At 50.5% G+C, this 12,439-nt stretch overlaps 1 protein-coding gene across 3 annotated transcripts in view; it reads left to right on the top strand.

The window, feature by feature from the left end:
• The window catches only part of LRP5 (LDL receptor related protein 5), a 123,688-nt gene that overhangs the window by 39,185 nt on the left and 72,064 nt on the right, over positions 1–12,439 (top strand). For all 3 annotated transcript variants that reach the window (XM_055580617.1, XM_055580618.1, XM_055580616.1), the window contains exons 3-4: positions 4,009–4,206; positions 11,384–11,580. In XM_055580617.1, coding sequence (XP_055436592.1) covers positions 4,009–4,206; positions 11,384–11,580 — 395 coding nt within the window. The remainder of the gene's footprint in view (positions 1–4,008; positions 4,207–11,383; positions 11,581–12,439) is intronic.

Below are 12,439 nucleotides of genomic sequence, written 5' to 3'. Positions count from 1 at the left end.
GCCTCCGAGGAGCCTTTGGGGAGGGCACGAGTAGAGGGCTCCAAGATTTATTCTCCTGATACCTTCTGGGCAGCTGGGGGGCCAGAGGCTGGGCTCGTTCCAGGCTGCTGGGGGTGGGAAACACGCAGGGAGGGAAACATGCCCCCACCAGGCCTGCGGGAGCCTTTGCAGCTGGCCAAGGGCACCTTTGAGCCTCAGGGGCCGGGAGAGGTTCACCACCGCCCCAGGCTGGCAGGGGGCATGTGTCCCAAGGTGGACAGGCCTTGGCCACAACGAGAAAACCACGCTGTGCTCCTGGAGCCGGTGAGTGGTGCAGCGCACCCTTTCAGAGCCTCAGTCTTCTCACTTGTCCCACTGGAATAGTAATTCCTGCTCTCCCTGCACTTTGAATTGTGGTGCTGGAGAAGACTCTTGAGAGTCCCTTTGGACTACAAGGCGATCAAACCAGTCCATCCTAAAGGAAATCAACCCTGAATATTCATTGGAAGGACTGATGCTGAAGCTGAAGCTCCGATACTTTGACCACCTGATGTGAAGAGGCGGCTCTTTTGGAAACGACCCTGCCCTGATGCTGAGAAAGACTGAGGGCAGGAGACAAAGGGGCGACAGAGGATGAGATGATTGGATGGCATCACTGACTCAGTGGACAGGAGTTTGACAAACTCAGGGAGATGGTGAAGGACCGGGAAGCCCGGCATGCTGCAGTCCATGGGGTCGCAAAGAGTCGGACATGACTGAGCGACTGAACAACAACTGCATTGCTTCTCGCTAGATGCAAAGGAGCGTGCATAAGAGGCTTTTTGGAGAGACGCTCTGAGTTCTCTGTCCCCACGGGGCTGGAGAACAGGGGAGCTTGCGACAGCAGCAGGGTACGGCAGGCCCCTCGCTGCACGTGAAGCCCCCGCAAGCTCGTTCTCATCATCTGTCACAGCCCAGCAGCACCAGCTCTGACATGACCCCCCACCCAAGGTCGCTTGACCTCACAGATGGGGGTGGTCCTCGGAGCTCCGTCTCGGGGGGAATGGCAGCCACGTGCATGTCGTTTTCTCTCTCCCGCTGGACAGAGACCCCCAAAGGGCAAGTCTGGACCTGTTCTCCCCCACGCCCCTGCCGGCTTGGCTGGTCCCTGGTGGACGGCAGCGTGGGGTTTGTGGTGAGGTTTTACCCCTGAAGATGTGGAGATGAGTGCTGGGGGGTGGGGGAGGAGTTTGATTGGTAATAGAAGCAGCTGAAAGGGAAGCCCATGGTCCACGGAACTAGGATGCCCGTGAAGTCACCTGTTTTCACTCCTGGTGTCCCACAGCCCCTCCGGTCCCCATCTGGGCTTGAGCTCCCTCCCTGGCTGGCCAACCCCCTACAACGGGACAGGTGGCTCCTAGGAGCCACCCCTTCCAGGCTGATGCCCATTTGCCCAGCGTAAACCAATCTTTTGTCTCTAAAGCAGCTGCTAAGGCCGAGGGTGGTGGGGTTTGCTGATTGCTCAAGACTCTTCTGTGCCACCCCAGAAGGGGGTGTGGGGGCAACCACACCAGCTGGAGAGTCTCATGGGCCTCAAGTGGGAGGGGGCCTTTTGAGGGGAATCCAGGCCCTGTCCCCTCACTGTGGAGAGACGCTGATGGACAGAGAACAGGTCTGCCCCTTTGTGGCCTGTGACTCCCCCAGAGCCGAAGGGGCCGGGAACCCAGGAGATGCGTGCCCTCCAGGCTGGTGTGGGTCCCTGTGCTCTCCACTGAAGGGCTGCATGGAGCGGGCGCCCCTCTAGGACAGCTGGGCCCTGTGGGGTTAGAACCCGTCACCCGAGATGCATGCATATTATCTCCACTCTCATGGTGGGACATCAAATAAGGAAGCCTCTACAGAGGCGGTGGGTTCTGAGACCCTGAGATCATGGTTAAGCAGAGCAGAATCACCCATAGCCCACCTTGGAATAACTGAGATGTTTATAATTTATTTATTTTGGCCACACCAAAATAAATAGGGCATGTGGAATCTTAGCCCCCTGCGACGAAAGCGCAGAGTCTTAACCACTGGACTGCCTGGGAAGTCCCAACAGACTTTATTTTTTTTAAAGCAGTTTTAGGTTCACAGAAAACATGGGGGGAGGAGTGTACAGAGAGTTCCCACATATCCATGACCATTTAATGGCTTTTGACAGAGATTTAAGTTCACATATCCACCATTGTATTATCTTGTGGTGGTGGGTGGTTTAGTCCGTCGCTAATTTCCTGTTCAACTCTTGCGACCCCATAGACTGTAGCCCGCCAGGCTGGAAAATAGGATTTTCCAGGCAAGAACACTGGCGTGGGTTGCCATTTCCTTCTCCAGGGGATCTTCCCAACCCAGGGATGGAACTCGGGTCTCCTGCACTGCAGGTAGATTCTTTATCGACTGAGCCACCAGGGAAAGTCCTGTATTATCCTGTAGAATCATTTTACTTCCCTCTGTGTTCCACTCATTCACCCCTCCCAAGCCCCCAGCAGCCCCTGATCTTTTTACTGTCTCCATAGTTTTGTCTTATGTGTCCTATGCGGGAACCAGGGTATGCAGCCATTTCACGCTGGCCTCTTTCACTTACTAATATGCATTTCGTGTTGCTCCGTGTCTTTTCATGGCTTAATAGCTCATTTCTCTTTAGTGCACAGTAATATTCCATTATACATGTTTTAGCTGCCTTTTAGAAGTTCAGTTACAGCATTTTTGTAGGAGCAAAAAATCAGAAGCAACTGCAAATGTTCAGTGTGGAATCACTTAAATAACTTATGGAGCCTGGCGGGTTATAGTCCAGTCAGTCAGTTCAGTCACTCAGTCGTGTCTGGCTCTTTGCGACCCCATGGACTGTAGCACGCCAAGCCTCCCTGTCCATCACCAACTCCCGGAGTTTACTCAGACTCTTGCCCATTGAGTCGGCGATGCCATCCAACCATCTCATCATCTGTCGTTCCCTTCTCCCCTGCCTTCAATCTTTCCCAGCATCAGGGTCTTTTCAAATGAGTCAGTTCTTCGCATCAGGTGGCCAAAGTATTGGAGCTTCAGCCTCAGCATCAGTCCTTCAATGAATATTCTGGACTGATTTCCTTTAGGATGGACTGGTTGGATCTCCTTGCAGTCCAAGGGACCTTCAAGAGTCTTCAGCACCACAATTCAAAAGCATCAATTCTTTGGTGCTCAGCTTTCTTTGTATTGCAACTCTAACATCCATATGTGACTACTGGAAAAACCAAAGCTATGACTAGACAGACCTTTGTTGGCAAAGTAATATCTCTGCTTTTTAATATGCTGTCTAGGTTGGTCATAGCTTTCCTTCCAAGGAGTAAGCATCTTTTAATTTCATGGCTGCAGTCACCATCTGCAGTGATTTTGGAGCCCCCAAAAATAAAGTCTGTCACTATTTCCATTGTTTCCCCATCTATTTCCCATGAAGTGATGGGAACAGATGCCATGATCTTAGTTTTCTGAATGTTGAGTTTTAAGCCAACTTTTTCACTCTCCTCTTTCACTTTCATCAAGAGGCTCTTTAGTTCTTCTTCACTTTCTGCCATAAGTGTGGTGTCATCTGTATATCTCATAGTCCACATGGTTGCAAAAGAGTCGGATGTGACTTAGCGACCAAACAACAACAAAATTCACATTAAAAGAACAAGAAAGATTCCTATTAGTAAGAAAAAGATTATACTCAGAAGATATTGCTAAATGAGAACAAGTGGAAACAAGGATATTTAATTATCCAACTTTGATTAATAAATAATATATTAGTGGGGATTCCACACTTCCATTGCCAAAGGTGTGGGTTCAACCCCTGGTTGGGGAACTAAGAATCCACAAGCTTCCTGGACAAAAAAAAATACGTATCACTAACTGCTTAGAAAGCAAATCAGAAGTAGTAATACCCCACGGCCTAAACACTGGATGAGATTTCCGGGCAGATTCATTGTCTCTGTTTCATATGCTTGCATTCATGTAGACAGGAAACAAAAATCAAACAAAAGCAAACGTTTCTGTCCTCGTTAGGTACATGTACTGGACAGACTGGGGAGAGACACCGCGGATCGAGCGCGCAGGGATGGATGGCAGCACCCGGAAGATCATCGTGGACTCGGACATTTACTGGCCCAATGGGCTGACCATCGACCTGGAGGAGCAGAAGCTGTACTGGGCCGACGCCAAGCTCAGCTTCATCCACCGCGCCAACCTGGACGGCTCCTTCCGGTAAGTCCCGGCTCTGGGCCCTCCCCTTACCCTCCGGCCCGCCAATCCCTGCTGGGCGTTGGTTGATCCTTCTCAACTCAGGCCCGGTGGTCTTGCGCCTGAAACCCTGGGGGCCTCAGGCACGCAGGCCTCCTCAGGACAGAGATCAGTAGTGGTCTGACATCCCGCCCGAGCAGGGTCTGGGGAGGCACCTGTATCTATTTTATGGCAAAATGTAGACGGTTCATTCTAAGTCGGATGGGAAAGGCTATAAAGAGCCCCTCGTCCACATCCAGGTTTTGCCACCAAAGCGCTTTCCAATTTCAGAGTTTTTTGGGTTTCATTATTGCAGATAAGCGATTGTGGACTCAGGCCCAGGAGTTGATGGGGTTGTAACGACTTCTCTGCACACCTTCCTCCCCCCAGCACTGAGCTTCTGGAAGCAGAAGCGTGGCCAGAATTGTGTTCATTGCCTTCCTGTCTGGCTAGAGGGCCTTACGCATAGTAGGTGCTCAATAAAATAGGCTGAATGAATGAAAAGGGTGTTGTCTTTGTTGGTAATTGCTGTTAGGGCTTGCTGGTCAGCTGGTCAGCTTAACAGCTTCCGGGCTTCTTGACATTTTACATGTAGGAAACCTCCATCCCCGCCCCGCCTGCCCACCCACCCGCCCGCCCTTACCGTCAAGGGTGGTTTATTCATTGACTTCCTGCCTGCTGGCTCTGTGCCAGGTCTTGGGGCTTCTCCCGCGTGAACAGACCCTGATCCTACACTGCGGGGCTCCTGGGCCAGGCGGGCAGGGTGAGGGTGCTCAGGATTCTGATGACGCTGCACGGGGAGGATGCAGCGGCCAGACCTCGGCAGACACAGGCAGAAACCAGCTGGAGCAGACGTGAAGAGGTGGCAGCCTTGCCGTGTTTTATCCAGGCCATGTGCCGTGGTCATCTGCTGCTGTGTAACAAAGTACCCCAGATGCTGGCGGCCTAAAACAGCGAACAGACTTCTGCGGGCATCTGAATGTAGGAGGGGTTTAGCTGGAGGATTCTGGCTCTGAGTGTATTCTGAGGTTATAGCCAAGCTCCCGGCTGGAGCTTCAGTCACTGAAGGCGGGACTGTGGCCGGAAGACCCACCTCTAAGGTCACTCTCCTGACTGTCGGCAGGAAGCCTCAGTGCCTCTCGGCCTTCTTAGAGCTGAGCCGTGTGCCCCAGCTGATCTGAAATGTTTCCTCCCATTGTCCTTGGATCACAGCCTGGCCTGGGGCCTGGTTTGAGATTTGGTGGCCTGGGGAACCAAGGCCCTTGGAGAGCTGAGTGATCCGGGCAGTTGTGAAGGGTGAGCTTTAGAGGCTCGACAGAGGCTGCAGGTGGGAGTGCCCTGCTCAAGGGGTTGTGATGAGGGGCAGTGAGGATGATGGTGGCATGTAAAACGTGGTGGTGGTGGTGGTGGTGGTGTTCATGGAGCTGGATGATGTGATGGTAGCGAAGGTGATGATGGTGTTGATGAAGGTGGTGATGGTGGTGGTGAGGATACGGTGGCAACGTGATGATGTGACGCCTGGCCCTTGTAGAACATTGGTGTTTTCCTGGACATCGTCAGTTCATTTCACCCTCATACCAACCCTGTGAAGTGTTTGCCATCTGGTATGCCTGTGCTCGGTCATGTCTGACTCTGCGACCCCATAAACTGTCGCCCACCAACCTCCTCTGTCCATGGGATTCTCCAGGCAAGAACACTGGAGTGGCTTGCCATTTCCTCCTCCAGGGCATCTTCCCAATCCAGAGTGTGAACTCATGTCTCTTGCGTCTCCTGCATTGGCAGGCAGGTTTTTTTTTTTTTACTACTGGTGCTACTGGGAAGCCCTGTGTCTGCTATTATGATCCCCTCTAATGATGGTGCACAGAGAGGGACATGAACTCGCCCAAGGCCGCACAGCTAGCGAGAGCCAAGGCTGGGCATGCGGCACGTGACTCCAGGGCCCGCTTTCAGCCCCTCTTCTACGTACCTGATTTTTCTGGCTCTGCAGATGGTCAGTGCTCTTTATGGATGTGCCCAGGGCTGTTCAGGTGGCACATGACCTCCTGGTAAAGAGGGTGAGCCCTGGAGCAGACGGACCTGCCAGGCCTCTCTCTTGGTCCTGACCGTGGCTGGGTTGCTTCACTCCTCTGAGCCTTGGGGCCTGGGATGGGCATTGAAGATTCTAATGGTGCTTCCCGGAGGTACTCACAGGGTCTGATTTTATTGTGCACTGTTTCTGGACACGGTTAGCCCTCAGTGAAGGCAGGTGTGCTTGGGATGTTCCCGGGAGGCAGAGGGGGCGTCGGTGGAGTTGCATCCAGGGGCCCGGGGCATCCTGAAAGGAGCAGGGAGGGTGGGTGAAGTGAGCTGAGTTGGGCACTGGCTTCGTGGGAGGCCTCCAGCTGAGGCAGGGCTCAGGGAGGAGAAACAGCCCTGAGAAGTGATGGGCGTCTGGCTTCTCAGTGACGTCATGGGAAGCAGTTTCATGTTCCCCGGGGTGTGAACATTGAATTAGCATAGGATCCAGCAATTCTGCTCCTGGGTTTATGTTGCTGCTGAGTTGTGCCTGTGTGCTCAGTCCTGTTTGGCTCTTTGACGCCCCATGGACTATAGCCTGCGAGGCTCCTCTGTCCATGGGATGTCCCAGGCAAGAATACTGGAGCCAGTTGCTATTTCCTGCTCCAGGGGATCTTCCTGACCTGGGATTGAACCCGCATCTCCTGTGTCTCCTGCATTGGCAGGCGCATTGTGTACCACTGAGCCACCTAGGAAGGCCTGCTAGGTTTATACCTGCAAAGAATTGAAAATCGGTGTTGAAATACATGTGTGTACATGAATATCCATAGCAGGACTGTCCACAATAGCTGAAAGGTGGAGACAACTCAGATACCCACCAACGGGTGAACACTAGATGGATACACAGGGTGTGTTGCATCTGTGCAACGAAGTATTGCTCACATATAACAGGAGTGAACAGAGAGGCGACATGCCACAGATGGCCTTGAAAACATGCTGCTTCTGAAGGAGACTGGACACCAGAGGCCACATAACTGTGTGACTCCGTTTATTCGGAAAGCCCAGAGCAGGCCAGTCCTTAGGGACAGAAGGCAGACTGGTGTCAGTGGGCGCTGTGGGGGCAGGGGAATTGAGGAGATGAGGATTAATTGCTTGGTGTGTTTGGGGTTTTCCTATGGGGATGGGAATGTTGGGGAAGTAGCTGGAGGTGGTGGTTGCCCAACATTGTGGATGTGCTACGTGGCCCTGAATTATTCACTTTGAAACGGTTAGTTTGTGTTATGTGAATTTCACCTCAAGACATTTTTTTTGTTTGTTCGGTTTGGGTTTTTATTGAGATATAATTGACATGTACAATTATGTTCATTTTGGGTGTATTACACTGTGATTTGTTACACATGTATGTTGCAAAATGATGACGGTAATAAGTTTAGTTGTTAGTTAACATCTATCCTTATCACATAGTTATGTATTTCCCCCCTTGTACATATATATTGCAAAATGATGACCCTAATAAGTTTAGTTAACGATTATCCCTATTAGTCAGTTCAGTTCAGTCGCTCAGTCGTGTCTGACTCTTTGCGACCCCACGGACTGCAGCACACCAGGCCTCCCTGTCCATCACCAACTCCCAGAGTTTACCCAAACCCATGTCCATTGAGTCGGTGATGCCATCCAACCATCTCATCCTCTGTCGTCCCCTTCTCCTCTGCCTTCGATCTTTCCTAGCATCACGGTCTTTTCAAATGAGTCAGCTCTTCTCATCAGGTGGCCAAAGTATTGGAGTTTCAGCTTCAACATCAGTCCTTCCAGTGAACACCCAGAACTGATCTCCTTTAGGATGGACTGGTTGGATCTCCTTGCAGTCTAAGGGACTCTCAAAAGTCTTCTCCAGCACCACAGTTCAAAAGCATCAATTCTTTGGTGCTCAGCTTTCTTTACAGTCCAGCTCTTACATCCATACATGACTACTGGAAAAACCATAGCCTTGACTAGTCAGACGGACCTTTGCTGGCCAAGTAATGTCTCTGCTTTTTAATATGCTATCTAGGTTGGTCATAACTTTTCTTCCAAGGAGTAAGCGTCTTTTAATTTCATGGCTGCAGTCACCATCTGCAGTGATTTTGGAGCCCCAAAACATAAAGTCAGCCACTGTTTCCACTGTTTCCCATCTATTTGCCATGAAGTGATGGGACTGGATACTATGATCTTAGTTTTCTGAATGTTGAGCTTTAAGCCAACTTTTTCAGTTTCCTCTTTTACTTTCATCAAGAGGCTCTTTAGTTCTTCTTCACTTTCTGCCATAAGGGTGGTGTCATCTGCATATCTGAGGTTATTGATATTTCTCCCAGCAATCTTGATTCCAGCTTGTGCTTCATCCAGCCCAGCATTTCTCATGATGTACTCTGCATATAAGTTAAATAAGAAGGGTGAAAATATACCTCCTTGACATATTCCTTTTCATATTTGGAAGCAGTCTGTTGTTCCATGTCCAGTTCTATCCCTAGACATAGTTACAATTTTTTTCCTTGTGATGAGAACTTACAAGATCCGCTCTCTTGGCAACTTTTAAATATAATGCAATATTGTTAACTGTACATTGTTATGTATTGTTAATGTACATGTTGTATGTTACACCCCCAGGACTGACTTACCTTAAATCTGGAAATTGGTGTGTTTTGATCTCTTCCAGCTATTTCACCCACCACCGCACCCCTGGCAACCGCTAGTCTGTTCTCTGTATCTACAAGTTTGGGCTTTTAATATTTTTTATGGAGTTATAATTAGCATACAGTATTACTGTATTCGTTTCAGGTGTAAAAACATCGTGATTCAATTATGAAATGATCACAGCAAGAACAGTTAACCATCCATCCCCAAGCAAACTCATTATGGTATTATTGACTGTATTCTTTATGTGTGCATTACATAAATCCCCATGACTGATTTATCTTGTAGCTGGAAGTTTGTACCTCTGATCTCCTCCGTCTATTTTGTCTGTTTCCCCATCCCCTCCCCTCTGGCAACCACCTGTTTGTTCTCTGTATCTCTGAGTCTGTTTCCCTTTTGTCTTCTGGAATTCACGTGTCAAGAAAATCATATGGTATTTGCTTTTCTCTCTCTGACCTTTTCTCACTTTGCATAATCCTCTCCAGGTCCATTCATGGTGCCGCAAATGACAAGATTTCATTATTTTTATGGCTGAATAGTATTCTGCTGGATTTTGTTCACACACACACACCTTCTTTTCTTTATTCGCTCAGCCCATCTGTTTATGGACACAGGTCGCTTCCATACACTGGCCATGGTAATCACAGCTGCAGTGAACACAGGGATCCTTACATCTTTTCAAGTTTGTGTTTTCATTTTCTTAGGGAACTTATTCAGATACGGAATTGCTGGACTGTACGGTAGTTTTATTTTTAGTTTTTTGAGGAAGCTGCATACTGTTTTCCATACTGGCTGTACCAATTTACATCGCCGCCAACAATGCATGAGGGCTTCTCTTCTCTACCTGCCAACCTTGTTGTGTCTTGTCTTTTTGGTGATAACTATTCTCTGCTTCCTCTCCTATTTTTTGGAATAACTGGAGAGGGATAGGTATTAACTCTTTAAATATTTGGTAGAATTCACCTATGAAACCATCTGGATCTGAACTTCTGTGTGGGGGGAGTTTCTTGATCACTGACTCAATTTTGTTACTTGTTCTTGGTCTATTCAGATTTGCTGTTTCTTCATGATTCACTCTTGGAAGATTGTATGCTTCTCGGAATTTATCCATTTCCTCTAGGTTGTCTGATTTGTTGGTATAGTGTTCTCTTATGAAGGTTTCCCTAGTGGCTCAGTGGTAAAGAATCCGCCGGCAATGCAGGATTTGATCCCTGGGTCGGGAAGATCCCCTGGAGAAGAAAATGGCAACCCACTCCAGAATTCTTGCCTGGGAAATCCCATGGACAGAGGAACTTGGCAGGCTACGGTCCATGGGATGGTAAAAGAGTCAGACATGGCTTAGTGGCTGAACACATTCTCTAACGATCCTTTGTATTCAATAAATTTTTTTTTAAAGTGACATCAAGAAAACAGGGAAGGGACTTCCCTGGTGATCCAGTGGTTAGGACTGTGGACTTCACTGCAGGGAGCTCTGGTTCGATCCCTGGCTGGGGAACAAAGATCCCACATGCCGCGTGGCACGGCCTAAAAAAAACAGGGAAGAGGCGATCGGGTCAGATCCACCCTGAGCACAAGGGTGTGGTCTTCGGCCAGTGGCGCCTCTCGAGTATTACTCTCTCCTGGGTGCTGCACCGGGGGCTGAGCACGTGCTGGTGGCCACCCACCCACAGCTCCTGCCTCCTACCCTATGGTGGGGCAAGAGTCCTCAAACCAGGTAATTGCATGCTACCAGCTGCGTAAATTATGATTCTATTACCAGCATCCATAATTTCACGAAAAAACAAGTTCTTGTTTGTTGGGTATTATAAATACACAGAATTCTTCTTCCCTGTCCCTGTAGGTACTTCGTCGCTAAGTTGTGTCTGACCTTTTGCGACCCCGTGGACTGTAGCCCGCCGGGCTCCTCTGTCCATGGGATTTCCCAGGCAAGAATATTGCAGTGGGTTGCCATTCCCTTCTCCCGGGGATCTTCCTGAACCAGGGATCGAACCCACGTCTTCTGCGTCTGCTGCATTGGCAGGCGGATTCTTTATCACTGAGCCACCTGGGATGCCCTAAATAGACAGAATATTTTAATTTTCAGATTGATGCAAGTTTAATCTGCTTTGGTAAATAAATGATTGGTTTCAGAGGAAAGGGCACGTTACTTTTGTTCTGGTTGTATTGAGCTGTTGGCTTCTGGCTTGCCACGTCTCTTCCGTGTTTCTTCCTTGTGGGGTATTTTGCCGGTATCCCCCACTCTAGAATCAGGTTGGATGGGGAGCAATTGTGTGTGCGAGGGTGCCCATATCATTGTCAGGGGTAGTGGGAGGTTGGCTAGGTCTGGAAGGTGCAACCTGATGGAGGGTTCCTGGGGTGCTGAGGTCTCAGGCTGCTCCATCACCGCTCCAGGAGCCGGTGTGATGTCGATGGGTCAGCAGTGACGATGGAAGGCTTACAAGAAGGGGAACGCAGTGGGGACCACCCCCCGTGATGGCTTCTCCACCCGCCCCTGCAGGCAGAAGGTCGTGGAGGGCAGTCTGACGCACCCCTTTGCCCTTACGCTCTCCGGAGACACTCTGTACTGGACAGACTGGCAGACCCGCTCCATCCACGCCTGTAACAAGAGGACTGGAGACAAGAGGAAGGAGATCCTTAGCGCTCTCTACTCGCCCATGGATATTCAAGTGCTCAGCCCGGAGCGGCAGCCTTATTGTAAGTCAGGGGCCTGGCTGGGGCTGAGCACGGGAGGCTGGTGTCTTCGCCTGGGGAGGGGGCAGGCTGGGAGAGCGCAGGGGCTGCTTTGGACAGGGCTGTCCTCAGGGGCGGCAAAAGGATTCCCAAGGAAGGTTGCCCTGTTTTTCAAGGCCCAGTGGAGGTTACATACTTACTCGTGGAAAATCTGCTCTAGGCCTGAGTTCTCAGCCTGGGTTCCCCATGGGGTCGTGGAGGGGTCTCTGATGGTGAAAAGCCCCTGTGACAGGCAGCCAGCAGGGCCAGGGACTTGGGTTCACCCACTCCCTCAAGGACCACCACCTGCTCTTACAGGGACCTCCACCAGGTCCCATGGGGACCACAGAGGGTGGGGGGTGGATTCTGGCCTTGATGCTGTTGAAGGTCCCAACTTTGAATTTAAGTGGGGTCCCAGGGGTGGGGCTCTCTGGACTTGTTTTCTGGGGAGAGCTCCGTGGTCCTTAAATGTAAGCTGGGTTCAATGCTTGGGTTGGGAAGATTCCCCTGGAGGAGAGAATGGCAATCCACTCCACTGTTCTTGCCTGGAGAAAGTCGGACACCACTGAGCGACTAACACTTTCAGCATTTCGCGTTTTATGGGTCCCCCCAATTCTGTCCTGGGCAGAGTGAGATGCCGGGAGTGTCAGTTCAGTTGCATTGTGCCAGAGAGAGCGAAAAGTCTTGTCATCAGCATCGAGAGGCTCGGCCCTGTGTGGCCATCGAGCGCCTGTGCAGAGCCCATGAGATCCAAGCACGTGACAGATAAGACAGGCCTCCACTCCAGGAACCCCCAGCCCAGGGCAACACGACTCCCAGGCAGGCAGGTCCTGGGATCCTGCCA

Source organism: Bubalus kerabau, chromosome 5, assembly GCF_029407905.1.
Source record: "Bubalus kerabau isolate K-KA32 ecotype Philippines breed swamp buffalo chromosome 5, PCC_UOA_SB_1v2, whole genome shotgun sequence".
NCBI classification, from domain to species: domain Eukaryota; kingdom Metazoa; phylum Chordata; class Mammalia; order Artiodactyla; family Bovidae; genus Bubalus; species Bubalus kerabau.
The sequence above is the reverse complement of the archived record's forward strand: the minus strand, read 5'-3'. Positions and strand labels throughout refer to the sequence as shown.